Source organism: Acomys minous (assembly GCF_964271855.1).
Source record: "Acomys minous genome assembly, chromosome: 6".
Taxonomy (NCBI): Eukaryota; Metazoa; Chordata; class Mammalia; order Rodentia; family Muridae; genus Acomys; species Acomys minous.
This window is the reverse complement of record NC_140487.1, coordinates 128418995-128438118: the sequence shown is the minus strand read 5'-3', so window position 1 is coordinate 128438118 and position 19124 is coordinate 128418995. Positions and strand designations below refer to the sequence as shown.

The following is a 19124-nucleotide window of genomic DNA, read 5'->3' as shown; positions in this document are numbered from 1 at the left end:
ACAGCACTGTGGCCACCCTAGGGAAGGTGCTTACCTGCCATCACACAGCCTGGGGTGGTGCAGACGTCACTTGTCTGTGATGACTCTTTGATGGCTGGAGGAACAGAAGGAGGGGTGTTAGGTGTGTAGAGTGTGTAGGCTTGGGTGGGCATGGGGCAGGCACTGGTGAGAGGGTTGAGGGCTGGGTGGGCGTGGCAGGGCACCGCAGGGGCGGGATAGGTGGGGGTTGGTCTCCTTCCTCCCCTGCCCTCCGTGGACACCGCCAGGATAGGTCTGAATCACAGCCCTGGTGCTCGACAGTCGAACCCAAACGTGTGAATTTTATTTACAGCGGTGACCTGGGAGCCCTTTAACTTCACTGTCTCTCTTGACCCTCAGGGCTGAGGTTGCTCCTACTCTCCCTCCATTGCTGTCCCACCAGATCTAAGGCTCTGTGCTAGCCCACCCTGTCCTTACCCAGTAGTTAGTACAGCCAAAGATGGCTCCCAGCTGGCCCCACGGGTGCTACCAGCGGTTCCCAGACATTGGACACGCCACAAGAGACGGGTGTCTCGGTCAATCCCCTGTCTTCCTCATCCCCACCACCCTGTGCTTCCTGCCCGTCCACATCACCCCGCCCGTGGCAGGCCCAGATGCCAAGCCCGCCAAGCCCACCTCCTCAGGGTTGCCTGGCAGGGAAGGCAAAGGCTACCTCGTTTTACAACCGTCTTCTCTTCCTGGGAGAAGCGTAGCCAGCTACTTAATGGGGGCAGCTGCTTTCCTGGGGAGAAATACAGTGCTCAGCCCCCTCCATCACCACCCTCGGGGTCTCAGGGAGTAGTGTGTGTCAGTTGCTGGTGTTTTTGTACCGTGCTCCGGGCTACAGTGCTCACCACACACCGTGGTACTGAGACGGGAGGCTCTGAAACTCAGAGTCTAGTCACCCTTTTCTCTTTCTCTTTCTCCCCCTTGCCCCCTTCCTCCTCTTCACACTTCCTGCGGGGTTTGAGGAGGAAAGGGGGAAGGCCCCCCCACATGGGCATCCTCCTGGGCTGTAGCTACAGAAGGCTGCTGCTCTTGCAGCCTTGCCACAGGAGTATATAGGTTAATTTAGGGGAGTTGGGTCCTTGCAGGCGGGGGACCTCCCTACTGGCAACCGTCACCCTCTAACTTCTGTACTTTCACTGCCTGCTGAAGGTTCAAGGCCACCCTCCTTGTCCCTGTCCCTCCACTACAAGTATGGAGGGACACTGCTTAGCATGGGGGGGTCTTCGGAACCTGGAGAGGGGTTGGGGGACCTGGAGAGGGGTTAGGCAAAGAGCAAGTCAGGCCTGGCCATCTTCAGACCTGGTGTGTGGTGTTGAGACTCCCCAGAGTCAGACACATAGACCTGTGGGGAGGAGAAAATAGGGCTGTATATGCTTGGCCCCTGGCACAGTCAGCACAGAAGGTGCTGGAGGTGCCAACAACGGTGCCCCTTGGGGCCAGACCATGTGGAAGGCCATTTGCTCAATACATGAGGGTGTTACAAACCAGACCATATCAGCTGTGCTGCCGGTGTGGACTCTGTCTTTAGAGTCTACCCCTTCGCCTGCAGTCTGGTGGTGACATTGAGGGAAAACTTTCGGGGAAAAATTCTGAGCTCCAGAGATAAGAAAGTTGACCTCCCCGCCGCCCCCCACCAAGCCTGCAATGGAAGTGGGGCAGTCAAGGGAGAGCGTAGGGCCCTTGAAGCTTTGGCTGCCTGTGGAGGGGTGTGCTCATCTCCAGAGCAGAGCCTGAGGGTTAAACCTGGACCTTGGATCTCAAAGTCATCTCAGAGTCACACCTCCAGCGAGAGGATATGCAACCAAGAGGAAAGAGCATCTCCAGACTCAGCACCCACCTCAACATGGGGCCACAAACCTCTGTAGCCGGTAGGGGCACAGCCCAAGACAACAGGATGCAGACAAGCCCTTCCCTTTCTACAGAAGAGTGACCAGCCAGGTCAGAGTGCAGGAAGGGAGGTCCTGCTGCAAGGCCCATCGCGAGCGCGCTTCAGTCTACAGTCTGCTGGGTGCACACGTGTGGGCGGCTGTGAGGAGTCAGGGCTCTGGGGGGGGGGGTAGTCGGGTGCAGGGCGTACTTGTTGCCACCTGCCGTTCTGGGTGATGTAGCCCACAGGCAGAGAAGGGAAACCGAGGGCTGCCTACTTCCAGCTCCCAGTGAAGCGGGGGTGGGGTGGAGATATATCGTCAACAAAACCACCAGGAAGGAACCGCGGGGTTGGGGTGCAGTCCAGTTGGTAGAGCGCTAGTGTAGCATCAGTGCTGCACCCTGGGTTCCCGTCCCAGCACCGCATAAACCACATGTGGCACTTGGGAGGTAGGGGCGGGAGAATTAGGAATTTAAGGCCACCCTTAGTTATATAGTAAACTTAAGGCCAGCCCCTGGGCCACATGAGACCCTATCTCAAAAACACCCCAAACCAGTCAGGCGTGGTGGCGCACACCTTTAATCTCAGCACTTGGGAGGCAGAGGCAGGCAGATCACTGTGAGTTCCAGGCCAGCCTGGTCTAAAAAGCGAGTCCAGGAAAGCCAGGGCTACACAGAGAATCCCTGTCTCAAAAAACAGAACAAAACAAAACCAAACAAACAAACAAAAACCAAACAACAACAACAGTCGAACAAACAAAAAAACCACCCCAAACCTTGCTAGACATGGTGGCACACACCTCTAATCCTAGCACCTGGGAGGCAGAGGCAGGTGGATCTCTGTGAGTTTCAAGCCAATCAGGGCTACATAGTGAGACCCTGCCTCAAAACAAATTAACCAAACATATACAAACAAACAACAAAACAATACCAAACCCAAACAAAGACAGATAGGCGAACCAGGAGGGAACCGAAGCTGGTCAAAAGGAGTCCAATATTAGCAGCGGCAGGCTGTGTAGCGGCCACAGTCACTAAGCTGGAGAGGCTTGCAGAAGACGTGGGAAACTTACTGTTGGGGGGGTTGGGCTAGTGCTGTGTATTTTGATATAAGTCTTACCTATTGGCTTTTATAATTGTTTCATAATTTTTTCCTTACTGTGTACAGTTTTAAAGTGGCCTTTTTACTTAGGCAGAAAAGGGGAATGGTTGGGGGTTGGCCTGGTGCTGTGTATTCTGTCACTAATTCCTGGCCCTCAGGATCGGGCTGCCGCCCAGGAGAGCACATTCTCAGCACACCTGCCCCTTGTGTAAACCTGGCTCTACCTGTTTACAGCTGATTGGTTTATAACATTGCTGAAGCTTGGGGCTTGGCAGAAGAGAGAGAGAGGGGCAGCGTTTGAGGTTCATGGGCCTGGGGTCCGGGGACCATGAGGCAGGAGAGAGAAAAGTCAGGTACAGGAGGAGGAAGAGAGAGAGAGAGGAGTGAGTGTGGGTCAGTGTGGAAAGCAGTGTGGATGCAGGAGAGCAGCCCAGAGCCCAGATGAAGGACGTTAGCAAGTGTTTTAAGGAAGGATTAAAGCAGCCGGCCTGGGATGGGGGCAGGGAAGTGATCAGCATAGTTTAGAGGGTTTATTCTGCCCAGACCCAGGTAAAATGAGGCTATTCTAACATGCAACAGGTGTCTGTGTCTTTATTGATTATGATAGCGGGTTAGATAACACTGCTGTAATAATTAATAGGCTACTTTTATAATAAACATTAGCTAAAGATTTATTACAACAGCTAAAGATATGCCGGGAGTGTCATTGGAAGCCACACCAAAGAGCGGGGTGGAAATGCAACATGAGAAGTGAGGTCTGAGGGTGGTCAAGCATTTGTCATGCAAGTGTGGGGGTGGAGTTTAGAACCCCAGCACCCAAGAAAAAGCCATAGGCCGAGAGGCCCACCTACAGACACAGTGCTTCGTGAGCACTAACACAGGGTCTCTGGATCAAGCTGGCTAGCGAGAGTAACTGAACCTGTGAGCTCTGGGTTCCAGTGAAAGACTCCACCTCAACACATAAGGAGAGAGAATGATCAAAGAGACTTCCGGTGTCAATGTCTGACCTACACACACACACACACACAACCATACACATGCACATGCCCACACATCATACACACACACACCCGTACACATGCACATGCCCACACATCATACACACACACACACACACACAACCATACACATGCACATGCCCACACATCATACGCACACGCACACACGCACATGCACACGCACACACATGCACACACGCATACACACGCGCACGCACGCACATGCACACACACACGCACACACGTTCACTCATCATACACGCATACCTATACACACAAACACATCACAAGAGAGAGGGGGGGTGGACAAACACAGTGATGGGGAAATTTATGCTTCCCTGAGGTTGAGTAATCTTCTTGGGGTGGGGATGGGGGATGAGGTGGGGGAGGGGGTGGGTGTTGGGAGACAGATGAGGTGGGGAGGGAGGGAGTGTGGTGTGACAACAGGAAGCTGTCCCAAATGGAAGACTCTGAAGTCACTGATGGAAACAAATGCTTTCTCAGAGGGAAACCTTTTCCACTTACATCACACAGGAGGCTAAAGACAAAGTCCCTGTGGATGCGAATTTATGTTTACGAAAAGAAGCAGTCCCTGTATTAGGAAGAACAAAGAGCAGAGCCCTGAGGAGCTCAGAGATGGCTCTATGCAGACACTCCTCTGCAGCAGAGCCCTGAGGAGCTCAGAGATGGGTCTAAGCAGGCACTCCTCTGCAGGGAGCCCTGAATACCCAACCTGCTCCTGCTCCCACTTAGGGCAGGAAGGATACTTAGCTCAGCTCTTGCCTGTGATGTGTCTGCATGGCCTGCTTTAGCTGACAAAATGAGGTGGCTGTGGCAAGCCCCAGGCCGACTGGATGAGGATCCCCTGACACAGAGGTGCTCAACCTACGTCTGGCTTGGATGAACTTGGCCTCGGCCGAGGTCAGATATTAGGCAACTGTTGTTTCGGGCACCTTGGTGTTGTGACACAAAGCATGCTACGCTGTTTGAAATACGTAAATGAAATAATTGGAAACAGACAAGGAATGATAAAAAAAAACAGTTTGAAAAAGAACCAGCTGTAAATGCTAGAACGAAATGACGTGGGACAGTGAGATGGTCCAGTGAGCCAGCGTGCTTGCTGTGCAGGCCTGATGACCTAGCGTAGAAACAACCAACTCCCAAAGGTTGTGCTTGTACTCTGTGGCATGCATGCAACTGCACTCACATCTGTCTGTCTGTCTGTCTCTCTCTCTCTCACACACACACACAGAGTCATACACAAATAACAAATACAATAACATATTTTTAAAAAGGAGAACATGGAGTTGAAGTTTATAAACAATCACAAACCCAAGCTGGATGGAGTCAACCGAGCTGAAGAGACACTTAGCTAGAGTGATGCCTTGTGGAATTCACCAGAAATGCAGGCCGAAGCCAGGGACAGGAACTATCAGAGAAAGACTGAGCATCAGAAAGGTCAGACTAAGAAAAAAAAATGAGAATTTACTTTCATTAATTTATGCCTTGTTTGTGTGTGCGTGTATGGGGAGTGCGTCTCTGCACATGTGTGTGGAGGCCGGAGGTCAGTCTGTTCTGTGTTGTTTCTCAGGCACTGTCCAGCTTGTCTTTTGAGATGGGATTTCTCACTGGCAGGTGGCTCACCAGGTGTGATAGCTTAGGCTGGCTAACGAACCCCAGGGATCCTCCTGCCTTTGTCTCCCCAGTACTGGGCTTTTCTACACGCACGCACACGGCACGCACGCACTGCCATGCCTGGCTTCTCTCTATGGATTCTGGGGATTGATCTCAGATCTTTGCTTGCTCAGCGAGCACTTGACTGAGCTCTCTCCACAGCCCTGTTAGCAGGATGTTAGAAGGATCGAGTAGAGATAATCCAAGAGAGACTGTGTGTGTGCATGTGTGCCTATGTGTGTGTGCATGTGTGCCTATGTGGCTGTGTGTGTGCATGTGTGCCTATGTATGTGTGCATGTGTGCCTATGTGTGTGTGCATGTGTGCCTATGTGTGTGTGCATGTGTGCCTATGTGTGTGTGCATGTGTGCCTATGTGTGTGTGCATGTGTGCCTCTGTGTGTGTGCATGTGTGCCTATGTGGCTGTGTGTGTGCATGTGTGCCTATGTGGCTGTGTGTGTGCATGTGTGCCTCTGTGTGTGTGCATGTGTGCCTCTGTGTGTGTGGTTGGGGAGTCATGATTGTTACAAAGTGAGAAACTTATTATAACATGGTGCAATTAAAAGCAACAGTAACTGTATATATTTATGTGGTATGTAAAAACACAGTAAAAGTAAATTACATGACAGCAATAGCATGTGAACAGGATTCTCTCTCTCCTCTCTCTCTCTCTCTCTCTCTCTCTCTCTCTCTCTCTCTCTCTGTGCATGTGTACATGCCTCTGTGTGTGTGTGTGTATGTAGCTAAGCCATTCTAAGTGACTGTATCCTTTGGAGGAAACAGTGGAGCTTTTGCTTTCCTTTGCCTTCTATTAAGTTAAATATGTATCTGGAATTTATGAGAGTTCTATTTTAAACATCAAAAACCCACAGCAGAGTGCCATTTCCTTCTCTGCAACCACAACAAAAGCCAGATAACCTATTTTTTAAACTCACTATATTTTTTTCTGAGTCTGACCCAAGACTTAGTCACAAGATAAGGAAAATGACATTTCAGAGAGCTTGGGCCAGTTTCATGGAGAGACGGGGCACAGGTGGCTTCACCCTGGATAGAACCTGGGAGAGGGGTTTCAAACAAGGAGCAGGAGGAAACCGGCCTCTTCTGAATCGGCCAGTGTGGGCCAGCTCCTGAGTGGAGACCTGGGAGTCCTTGGCTTCAGGAGCATCCATTGCACATCCGAGTCCTCTCTGTGAACCCTGGTAGCTGCCTACGAGGGTGACGAGGGACGAGTCTCACAAGACTCTAGAGGACCCTCCCGAGAGAGGACAGGCTCAGTGGTGGCAGGGAGAGACTAGGAAGGACTCAGGCCCAGCAGTGAAACTGCTGCTTGCCTGGACCCTTTCTGAAGGAAGCAAGAGCTGTGTGCTGTGGGGGCTGGAGAGGTGGTTCCGAGGTTAAGAGCACTGGCTGCTCTTCCAAAGGTCCTGAGTTCAATTCCCAGCAACCACATGGTGGCTCACAACCATCTATAACAGGATCTGGTGCCCTCTTCTGGCCTGCAGGTGTACGTGCAGACAGAGTACTGTATACATAGTAATAAATAAACGAATCTTAAAACTGTGTGCTGTTGGGAAAGACGAGCCTTCACCCTCTCGGGCCAGGTGATCAGCACTTCTGTAAGAGGTGGCGAATAAGATTATGCCTATGCGGGGAGGACAGGAGGGCCAGTGGGCCTGAGAGCCCAGACCCTGAGGTGGGTCGGCTACCACAAGGGAACCAGGAGTCCAGTAAAAGCCACCTTTGGCCAACAGAGGCAGTGACATCCTGAAAATGGTACTTACGGAGCCTCAGATTCCTGGGCCTGTTGGTGGCTAAGTCCAACAGGTCCCAGAGGACTTCCTGACCCCAGCCTAGGACTAAGAAGCAAAATCAGTGTGTGCCTGCCTGCGTCCGCAGAAACACTAGGGGTGGAGTCCGTGTCAATCATACGGGAGTGGGGCTTTTCGAGTAATGGAACCAAGTCACCGTGGCCTGAAACCTTTGAAACCACACCCAAGAGAAACCTTTCATCCCTTAAAGCCATTTGACTCAGGTACTTTGTCACAGCACTGGAAGGCTGGCCGACACAAGCTTCGTTACTTGTCTTTGGCTCTGCTGGGGGCCTGAGGATCCGGCTGACTCGTGAGAAACTGAAAGTCGTTTACTTTTTAAATCGATTTTTAAGAAAGGATGAGAGAGTCTAGGAAAATGATTTTAAAAGTTAAGAGATGTATCTTGGACGATCACGTCTGCTGCTTCTCCTGTTGCTGTGACAAACCCTGACCAAAAAAACAAAACAAAACAAAACAAAACAAAAAAACAACTCTGGAGAGAAAGGCTTTGTTTTATCTCACAGAGGAGATCACGGTGCCCTGGCAGCAGGGGTGTGAGGCTGGCAGGAAACAGCTTGACCACATTTCATCTGCACACAGGAAGCAGAGAAAGAAAGCAGGAAGTAGAGCCAGGCTATAAAACTCACTCCCAGTGATGTCCTTCCTTCCTCAAGGCTCAGGCTCTTATGGGTTCCATAATCTTTTCCAACAGTGCCACCAGGTGGGGACCAAGGGATCAAACATATGACCCCATGCCAGGCATTTTTAAACGCAGGCACTACAGTGACCAACGTGATATTCAAGCTGCCTGCCTCACCTGCCTGACAACCAGCAAACGGTTTTAAAGGCATTGGTTGAAAACAGGTGTGGGAGGTGTATGCTTGTAACCTAGCACTTGTAAGGTAGGGACAAGGTCACAAGCTCATGGTTATCCTCGACTGTATAGCCAGCTGGAGGCTAACCTAGGCTACGTGAGATCCCAACTCTTCCCCCCTCCCCCACCCCCACCCCACACAAAAGGCACAGACGTTTTCTGAAATGGTAAAGACGAGCCCCGCCTAACAATCACTAGACAGAAAAAAAAGACCCATAAAGAGTTATGAATGATGAGATCCAGACAATAGCAAGGAAAGAAAATGCAACTCATTACTTTTCATAGTTCGGGTGTTAAAAAAAATATAGACTAGGGGCTGGAGAGGTGGCTCAGTGGCTAGGATCACTCAGTGCCCTTGCAGAGGACCCAGGTTCAATTCCCAGCACCCACTGCTCACTCACTTGCAACTCCACCCCCCCCCCTTTTTTGGGCCTCTGAAGGGACTTGCACACATAAGTGCACATATCCATATATATATATATATATATATATATATATATATATATATAGCCATAAATATAATTAAAAATAGATAACAAGTATTTTAAAACACACCATAAATTATAGAAATGACAAGGGTGGGATTTTAGCAGAAGCTATGGAGACATCCATATTGGGAGGTGGGGGGTCTTACAAGCTAATCTACCTTCATACAGGCTGTGATGACATGATGGATGGGGTTAGCGGCAAGGCTGACGTCGTTATTAAATCTGATGATGAGCAGTGTGACGGGCATCTTCCTAAGCATCCCTGTTGCGCTAAGTCCTCAGACCCTCACGTGAACCACTAATGCGTGTGCTCCTATGATTTCTGTTTTGCAGGTCAGAAAACCGAGGTGCAGAGACAGCGTGGAAGTTGACTGAGGTCACACAGCTGGGGCAGGAGCCAGAACGGCCAGCGAGGTGGTAGATCTGGGCACTGGTGTGCACACCACCTCAGGCCCTTCCTGTCCTCACTGAGTAACAGGGACAAGAGCTCACAGACGAGCTGCAGACTCCACGGAAACAGCCCAGGCCCAGGCTGGAGATATCTCCCTGCAAAGAGGGCTGCTGGCGGGGTCCGTCTCACCTGCGCATCTCTGCTGCTTGGCGAGGAAGGGAGCGAGGGCACAAGCAGGTGGGCAAGGCGGTGCGCCACTAAACGTTTACTTACAAAAACAGGCAGAGGCTGCGGTGGCCAACCTGAACAATGAATGCGGCTGCTTGTGAAGAAGAGCTCTGGATGAGCATGAAGGAAGACGCATTACTGAGCTATTTATGAAAATATTCCACTTCCAGAGCCAGCCAGATGCCTCAAGGACAAAGACACTTGTTGAGAAAGACTGAAACCCGAGTGTGAGCCCCAGAACCCAGAAGGCGGCCTCTGACCTCACACGCATGCCGCACACGCCCCCGCCATGTGCACACGAAATGAGATAGCACTTCAGGAATAAAAGGTTTGTTTATAATTTTAAAGTAGCAGGAGGAAAAAAAATAATAAGCAGCTGTCAGAAGGATTAAACAAAAAGAATCTCAAGCGAACTGAGGGGGAAACCTGCTCAGCTTGAACAAAGGTAAGAGAAGACGAAAATGCACCGGAAACATTGTAGACAAAAGGCACATATTCCGGAGATCACAGGGAGTGCAAATAAGTCAAGTCCTCCCGGTAAAGGCTAACTCAACCCCCCACCCGCCCCCATGAATGGCTGCAGGACAAACCGCTGAACCGTACACAGAAAGTTTTCGGAGATGTGCTCACGGTTCAAATCTCTGGACCTCGTTGGGTGGCCGTGGCACACGCTTTTAGTCCCAGCACCCAGGACAGAGGCAGGCAGATCTCTGAGGCCAGCCCCGTCTATAGAGTGAGTTCCAGGACATCCAGAGCTACACAGAACAAACAAACAAACAAACAAACAAACAAACAAACAAATGCCCCCCCACCACCAAAAAACTATTCTCTGGCTCAGTGTATGTGGCGGAACGGAAAAGCCGATCACTACAAATTGTCCTCTGACCTTCATGCCTGTGTCATGACATGTCCCCTTTCCCAAAAAGTGTAGTAGAAAATTACCAAAAAAGTTTTGTTTTTATTCTGTTGTTCTTATCGGATGGGTGGTTTTGCTTGCATGCATGCCTGTGCACCATGTGTGTGCCTGAGGCCCGTGGAGGTCAGAAGGGATCAGATCCCCTATGACTGTGAGTACTCTATCTGCATGTACACCTGCGCACCAGAAGAGGGCATCAGATCACATTGTAGATGATTGTGAGCCACTATGTGGGTGCTGGGAATTGAACTCAGGACCTCTGGAAGAGCAGTCAGTGCCCTTAACCTCTGAGCCACCTCTCCAGGCCCGGATACAGGATTTTTAAAGGAACAGAATGCAGAGTTAAAAGAATACATCTTGGCATGGTGACATATAGTGGGACGATTCTCAATGTACATCTATGTGTAGAATTACAGGGGCAAACACTCATACACATAAAAATAAATTAACCACACACCTGTAATTGTGTACATTTATGAAACAGGTTGTAGTGTACGGCTTTTTTTTTTGATGGAGAGTGTTTGAGGAAAACACCTTAGAGTCCTCTCTTTTTTGAGATTTTATTTGATGTGATGTGTATGAGTATTTTGTCTCTGTGTATGCCTGTGTGCTCCTGGTGGCTGCAGAGGCCGCCTGCGGAGGGTGTCGGATCCCCTAGAAGTGAAGTTACAGACAGCTGTGAGCCGCCATGTGGGGGCTGGGAACGAGCCTGGGTCTTCTGGAAGAGCAGCCAGCGCTCTTAACGCGTGAACCACCTCTCCAGCCCCTTAGAGCTAAGTGTATATGTCCATGCACTGGTCTTAAATTGGTGAGGTAAATTAATCCTTGATGCCACTTCAAGAAACTGACAAGTCTTTAGTGCAAGATTTTCACACACCCTCCTTTCAATAACCCGTTGGAAGACCAAGAGAATGAAGGGACCAATGTTATGGGGGCCTTGCCTGAGCTCACAGGCACCTGTGGACAGTGTCTGTACGCAGCAGGCAGGGACTGGTGTGGCCCACAGTGCATCTGGCCTATTTTAATTAAAAAAAAAAAAAACCAAAAAACAACTGACCAAGCCTTACTTGGCCTAAGGCCACTGTGATGGCTGGCATTATCAACCTTGATCGGGGTCAGGGTCACCTGGGACGAGGGTGTCTTGTGCATGCTTGAGGGGAATTGTCTTGACCGAAGGAACAGAGATGTGAAGAGAAGCCCATGCGGTGCGCGATCCCAGGGTTGTATAGCATGAAGGCGGTGAGTTGAACACAGCACTCGCTGCTGTCTCTGCTGGCCTCAAGTTCCTGCCGCCTTGACTTTCCCAAACACGTTCCCCCTTGAACCGCTTTTGTCAGGGTATGTCACCACAGCAACAGTAACGCACCTAAGAGTGACCTCAGCCAAGTACCAGAGAATTCACCGGCTCCAAACGAGCTTCCAACAATGTGCAGATGACCCAGAAGCTAGTCAAAGTTAAGATGGTAACATAAGGTCACGTGGATGCCGACATCAAAGAGTAAATGGCAGCTCACAAAACAGAAGTGGTAATAAGACATCCTCAGAACAAGAAACAAACGTATTTAAAGATGGATAGTAGAAAACATCCCACCTCCTCAGCCCTGACTGGAGCTCTGGGGTCACTCCAGAGGCCAGGAGTCCTGGAGGAAGAGGAAGCAGAAATTGTGGGGCCCTGGAGGAGCCAAGGAGACCCTGCTGTCCCAGAAGGCACACACACTGCTCCAGAGCGAAGGGGGCAATGTGCAGGGAGAAGGCAGACATGGCGACAGGGCAGAAGACTCCACCGCCCCCGGTCCTGTACCTCACGGCTGGCTGTGCGACCACCAGGCCTGTTACCTCAAAAACCAGGTATTTTGAGACCAGTGGACTTCAAACAAAGGAACCCTGGAACCCTGGGCTCCACTCCAATGACAGGGCTCTGTTATTCCTGTTCCTGCCTCGGAGTTGGCTGTGCCTGTTTAACCCTTGCAAGGAGAGCCAAGGGGGCAAAGACATGGTCCCTTGAAGGCAGCCCTGGCTAGGGGAGGCCCACCTCATCCTTAATAGAACCCACCTGTGTTTCCCAGCTGTCCCCTTGTCCATGGTCCCCTGAGGGAACATTCAGGCTCTGGTACCCTGGTGTTAGAGCCAGACCCCCTGAGCGTGCCACTTAGAGACATGCCAGAAGTGAAGTGTACACATCTTCCTTCCTCCTGTATGGTTTTGTCCCTGCCCCTGGCTCAAAAGGGATGAAAGGCTCAGAAGGTGCATGACTGTGGGTTTCTGGGTGCCCCACCCAAGGGGAGCACCCTAGTCCTTCACATGGTCCTTTAGGAGGGGCATCAGTGTGTGCAAAGCCCTTCTTGAGACACCTGAGGTCTACAAAGGGCAGCCCCAGCCACACCTCCACCGCTCTGGGTCCTGTGTAGCTTCCTTCCTTCCAGCTTGCAATAATCAAGAGCCTGTGCCAGAAGCCACAAGGTCAACCGGACTAGTGCCAGGTAAGACAGCTTGGAGGGACCCCTTAGCTTAGGGGCGTGGGCTCCTGCTGCTGGGCCACCTGGGAACTGCAGCAGCCACTCTGCTTGGCCGCGCTGCAGACTAGAAGGGGGCTCGGTGGGGCGGGGACCTGCCAGCTGTCTGTAGCATCCTAGAGTCCTGCTGAGGCAGAGGGGGGCGGAGGCAGAGCCTGCAGAAGCTGCTGCGCCAGCAAGCCAGGACAGAGCTTTCTGAATGGGGTCGCTGGGTCTGTGCAGGTCAGTGTCCTTTCTGTGGCACCTCTGAAGTCAGCAGCACAGCCCTGGAAGCCGGCAGGGGGTGGGAGCGGGGCTGGCAGACCTCCGTCCCCCAGCTTCACTCTCCAAGGCTGGCTTCTCTTAGGGGAATGCAAAACCCTGAGTGGGGGTGGGTTGGGGGGAGGTGAGGGGGACAGGGTGTCCTTACTCACCTCTGCTGTAGAGGACACCCAGGGCCACTAGGGCTCCCAGCAGCAGCAGCAGAAGCAGCAGCAGCCCCCACTCCAGGAAGCGCTTCTTCCCAGACCGGTCTACCGTCTCCACCATTTCCCCTGGGCTCTCCGACTTCCCCTGTCAGCCGGTTCTGGGTGGAAAGCACACAGCTGAGCAGCCCCTGCCTGGGCCGAGAGAGATGCAGCTGGAGCTGGAATGGCCACACTGAAGCTGGCCTCTGCTCTCAAAGCTGGGAGCTATGCCCTTCTCTTGGGGTTCTTCTGATGGGGCCAGGGGTCTGTGAGTGCCAGGGACCCCTGTGTAGAAGGGGGGCATCTGCCAGATGGTCATGATGACCATTGCTTCTCAAAGTCAGTCTCTCTCCTGTTCCATTATCTGACATGGCCCCGGAAACTGGATCAGGAATGCTGCTGGCAGCTGAGGCCCTGAGCTCCTTGCCTGCCCTCTCACTGTTCCTGGTGGAATCCAGAAGTTTCCGGGGTGGTGGTGGTGGTGGTGGTGGGGTGGGCAGGCAGGAGAGTGTGTGTGTGGGAACCATACAGAGAAAGAGGGGATCAGCCCCATTACCCATCGGGCTGTGAGCAGATCTGTTTGGGAGGACACTGTCCTGAGCCTGTTGGTTGGTGACAGGTTGCTGCAGTGATCAGAGCAGGTGGCTTGGGTAGGGATGGCTGCAGAACGGGTGACGGGTGACGGGGAGGTTCCTGGATCCCTGAGTGCCCCTGAGAGCCCTACCTCTCCTCCTATTCACTGGGGGATCTCAAGGGTCTCTGTACATCGTCTTCCAAATGGGAGGGGGCCTCGGACACTCTGACGTAACGCTCACTAAGTTGGCATGGCTGTCTCTGGTAAGGTGCAGCGTGGGTGGGGCCCTGGGTCGCTTTCAGTCCCTGTTTCTTGGCTGTCAGTTTGCTGCTCCCTTTCTGTCTCCTGGAGCACTTGGGGTAGTTCCTCTGGGTGCTCTGGCCATGGCTGTCTGGCCCCTCGCACCCTCACGCGGCCTCTGCTTTCCTTCAGTCTCACTCCCGAGTTGTTGAAGGCAGACTTCGGAGTCGCCCTTGACCTCACATGTTTCTGATCCTAGGCCTTTTTAGTACTGCTGCAGTCTGACCCTGCCTCCCCCTTCCCCCTCCCCCTCCACACCCTCCACACACCCCCATCTCGTGTCCCCCACCCCCCACCCCCCCACCCCCCCCCACCCCCCGCCGCCACTCGATTGCTCCAGGCTGCCATCTCCTTGCGCTGCAGCTAGAGACCTAATGAGGGTGTGTCTCCTGTTCCACCCAGAGGGGACCCCTCTGTCTTGAAGTCAGAAGATGTCACTCTCTAGCCTTCCTTACAGCTCCACCTGTCATCTCGGGGTGCCTTGGACCTGTCACCTCACACTGTGCTCCCTACCACGATCCCCCTAGTTCCTCAGGCCCCTTTGTTGGGATGCCCATCTCCCAGGTCCCTAAAGGAGAAAAATGAAGAAAGCTGCACTTTTCAGGGGCCTTCCCTGACCTGGCTCTCACGTTCCACCGGGCCGACCTTAGCCCGCTCCTGTTCTGCGTTGCCCTACGTCACAGTTCCTTAATGCCATGTGCCTTTATTTATGTCACCCCTGGGAGAATAGCAGCAGCTCCCTCAGGGGTGGAGCTTCTGTGTCTTCATGTGGAAAAGTGAAGGGAAGAGTGAGTAGTGAAAGAGCGAGTGGATGGGTGAGCGGGCGAGTGTGTGTGTCAACCCTGGGCCTGGCCTTGGCAGCTCACGTTCCAGCAATGTGTTCTGACTCTGAATACATTAGCTAACACTCTTCTGCGTTCTGCTAGCTCACGCCATTCTGTCCTGCAAACTTCACTTCCTGCTGAGAAGGCATGTGCGCATGTGTGGGCGTGTGTGTGTGTGCACACACACATGCATGCACACACACGCATGTACACACATGCATGTACACATCACACAGACACACAGACATGTACATACACATGCACGTACATACACGCATACATGTACACATCACACACATGCATGCACACACGTACATATACACGCACATACATACACATGCACGTACACACACGTACACATCACACACACACACACACACACACACACACACAGCACCAGGTAGCCCAAGGCAGGCGTGGGTGACTGTGCTGAGGAAAAGGAAAAGGAATCAGTGTGTCCAGGCCCTAAAGTGGGTCTTCATCTCCCTGGTGATGCTCCAGGGGACTCTGGGTTGTCAAGATGAGGAGGCAGGGGCATGCCAGGTAGGAAGAGGCATCAGAGGGCCTACCCAACACGGTGTAGGCGCTGAGATGCTGAGGTGCTCAGTGCCCTCCTGAGTGAAATGCTTGGGTTCGCAGAGGGTGCCACGACAAACCTTATGTGTCAAGGATGATGGTTGCCCGCCTGGGAATCAGCGTTTTTTGGGGGGGGGACAGAGGCAGGAGGATTTCTGTGACCTCAAGGCCAGCCTAGATGACAGAGTGAGACTGTCTCAAAACAAAACAAAACAAAGAAGGCGCCATCCAGGGAAGCAGTGGGCTCAGCGACCTCACCTAGTGATCTCAGGCGCAGCAGCCGCCACTGGGCAGGTCCCTAAAGGCTGGGTTGGGATGTCTCAGAGCTGGGGTGAGCTGGCCAAGGTGGGCTCCGGGTGGAGTAGAGCAGCGGTCAGGCAGATCTGGCTGCGAGGTCACACGGTACTGGCTTCTAGCCCACCTTTGTGATAGTGTGAGCTCCTTGGAGATGATGACATACCCAGACATTCCATGGGCTTCGGTGTGGGGGAGGGGCAGATGCGCTTCCTGGCACAGGGCCCCTGCTGATTGGGTATTCCCACCCTCTCTCCCCAAAGCCCCATTTCCCTCTCATTCTGTCTTTTTTTTTTTTTTTTTTAATACTCTAGTCCTAAGGGACCCAGGGTCTACTAGGAAGGAAAGCCTATGGCCCGTTTGGCCTGAGGAGTCGGTAGGGTTTTTGTGGCAGGCTGATATGAGCAGCCCCTCCTTGGGTGTTCTTCCCTGAAGTCTCTGGGTGGGGTGGGGTGTTGTTATGGGGGACTTGCCTTGTGGGTGAGCTGTGAATCACGTTCAGACTCTAACCAGGGGGCCTCCCGAGCCAAGGAGGGAGCCTGGCTAGGGAGCTGAACAAAGGGCTTTGGGCTCAGAGGCTGTTTTGCAGATCCTCTAATATGAGCCAGGAATATGCTCAAAGAAAGTAGTAGGACACTAAGCACAGGCTGACTTCGGGCCTGACTGGGTGGCCTATGGACAAGTGTTCCTGGTCCCCAAGGAGACTGCAGAGCCTGGGTCCCATGAAAACAATCTCCTAATGGGGCTGTTGGGAACACTGGGTCTGTGCTCTGATGGATTCTGAGGGTGGCCGATGGCCTTGGGAGGAGGGCAGTCTCCAGCTGCAGCCCAGAGCTGGGCTCAGACCTGAGCTCCGGTCATTTGGAATTTCCAGTGGGATTAATAGTTACTTTTCTTTTGGCACGACAAGTTACAAGCAGCAAATAACAAATAACAAGAGCAGTTTAAGGGAGAATTTAACTTAGAGGGTTTGAGAGGCTCAGAGCATCATGGTGGGGACAGTGTGGGGGCGAGGGCAGGGGGCAGCTGGCCTTGTTGCACCTGCGTCAGGAAATACGATGTATACCCAAGGCCAGGCATAGGGCGTGGCCAAGCTCCACCTGAAGAGGCTAAGGTGGGGTGAGTTGAGGGCAGGGAAGGGCAGCTGTCTGATTTGACAGATGCCTCAGAACTTAGCCGTATGTGAGCCAGGAGTTCTCTCTACCCCAGCGACACTAGCAACTTCCTAATAGCCAATGGCTCACCGTATAAGGTGGTTCTGTGGGAATCTCTGGCTTGGCTTCCACCCTCCTTTGTGGAAATGGATGATTCCTGCTGCCTATACAGGTAAGGAAGCTGGCTGGTCCTTGGCCTCAGGAATGCTCTTGTCTCTGGCTTCCGCAGCATTGAGATCATAGGTGTGGTGACACACTGGCCCTGGCATTTTTCTTTTTCTTTTTCCACTCTAGTTCTGGAGATTGAGCTCGGGTCTCATGTCCTTGTGCGCCTAAAACAAGCAGTTTGTAGTCCGAGGTCTTTCCCCAGCCCCTTCCCGAGTTCTTCTGAGAAAACTAGGGCCTTGAACAAGCACTGGCCCCTGAAACTTGGAATGAGCATGTTTGGATGGGCTGACGTGAGGACTCAGGTCCCTCAGCCCTCCACGTGCCCCTCCACCAGGAGGGTTTGGGGACACTAGCCTTTCTTCATTGAAAACCCCATGGCAAGTCAATGCTAAAAGACCTGGCTCTAGAGCCCTAGCCGATCAGCTTCTGGGAACCCCTGTGTGTAAATGGAGACCAAGTCGGGCCCTGGAGGCTGTGGCTCACACATTGTGACACCTTCAGTCCTGGGAAGGCAGGTGGGAGCAGAGTCTAAGGTAACAGGCAGCTGGGCTGCGGTGGATGTGTGCACACAAGTGCCCTGATGGGGACCCTGTTGTGTTAGATCACACTGCGCCGGAAGTGACCCATGGCTTTTTTGGTGCAGTGGAAGCTGGAACCCACGGACTGTAAAAAGCTGGAGACACGAACCACGCAAGGGCTGGGCACCTGCTTTGGAGACACGTGGCTTGGGTCCTTCCCACTCCAGCCAAACATGGGAGATTGTGGGTGAGAGTTTGGGGGCTGCAGACTGTGAGCTCCAGGCTGCTGGGGTGCCTGACCTAGCCCGGGACCGTTCCATGAGACAGTGTGCGGGCTGAGGGGCTTGGCCAGCTAAGACTCACCCCCATCTTCAGGGACCAGAGGTCTGTGATCAGGGCAGAGGCGGTGGTGAAGGGACTCTGCATTTCAGGCCACTCGGGACGCTGTGACGGAAATACTATAGACCGGGGACCTTTTCAAGTGAGATTTACTTATCATGGCTGTGGAGGCAAAAGTCCAAGCCTGGGGCACTGCTGGGTATGTGGGGCAGGCCTGCCTCCTGGTTAGTATGTGGCACCTTCCCACTCTGTCCTCAAACGCGGGTGGGCTGAAGGTCTTACAAATCCCCAGATCCCTTCTTTAGGGCTCCGTCATCATGATGTAGTTCATCCCCACCCGCGTGCAAGACCCACACTCCGGCACCATCCTGTCAGTAGTGGGATTTGAACGTATGAATTCTGGGAACACATTCAGAGCACAGCAAAACACATGGATTCTGGGAACACATTCAGAGCACAGCAAGGTGCCAGATAAGTGGCGGGGTGTGTGTGTGTGTGTGTGTGTGTGTGCACGAAGACCTCCTGAGATGGACCACACAGTGCTGCGTGATGCCCCCTTGTGGCTGGAGAAGGAGAGGGCTGGCAGGAACTTTGCCAGGCTTGAGCACATTCCTGCTTAGAAGGACAAAGCTGCAATGTCCTGGAGTCGACCGAAGATGACAGGACACCTTAGGTTGAAAGACAGCAGGAACAAAGGCACAGGGTGGGGAGGGCGTGCCCAGGTGACAACTGCCTGTCACTTCCACCTTCCTGCCAACCCACCTTCAGCCACCAGGGTTCAGTGGCCTTGACTTTGGTTCCGCTGGGCACTGGCGAGTGTCTGCAGGGCCAAGGACCACGCAAGTGGAGACGCAGATGCGTGGTGCATGAAAGGCAACCTGGTGGAGAGGCGCACTGAACTCTTCTAGAGATCGCGGTGGAGAACGGAGGCAGGAGCCAGGGTGCACTTCCCAGAAGCCTCTTTAGGCTCCCCACTCTCCCTGTGGAATGCTCTGACCCACTGAAGCATGGCTTGGCAGGTCTCAGGGCTTGGCAGGGAGGAGGGCT

At 52.8% G+C, this 19124-nt stretch overlaps 1 protein-coding gene across 6 annotated transcripts in view; it reads right to left on the bottom strand.

Annotated features, from left to right (window-relative positions):
- The window catches only part of MMEL1 (membrane metalloendopeptidase like 1), a 32681-nt gene extending 16642 nt beyond the window's left edge, over nt 1-16039 (bottom strand). For 2 of the 6 annotated variants that reach the window (XM_084786296.1, XM_084786298.1), the window contains exons 1-5: nt 15863-16038; nt 15598-15778; nt 13298-13449; nt 692-760; nt 35-94 (exon numbers count right to left, since the gene is read on the bottom strand). In XM_084786296.1, the coding sequence (XP_084642422.1) occupies nt 35-94; nt 692-760; nt 13298-13412 (244 nt within the window). In that variant the 5' untranslated portion in view covers nt 13413-13449; nt 15598-15778; nt 15863-16038. Of the gene's footprint in view, nt 1-34; nt 95-691; nt 761-13297; nt 13450-15597; nt 15779-15862 lie in introns of all 6 variants that reach the window. The other 4 variants (XM_084786299.1, XM_084786301.1, XM_084786300.1 and 1 more) reach the window with 3 other exon arrangements.
- Between the last annotated feature and the right edge of the window lie 3085 nt (nt 16040-19124).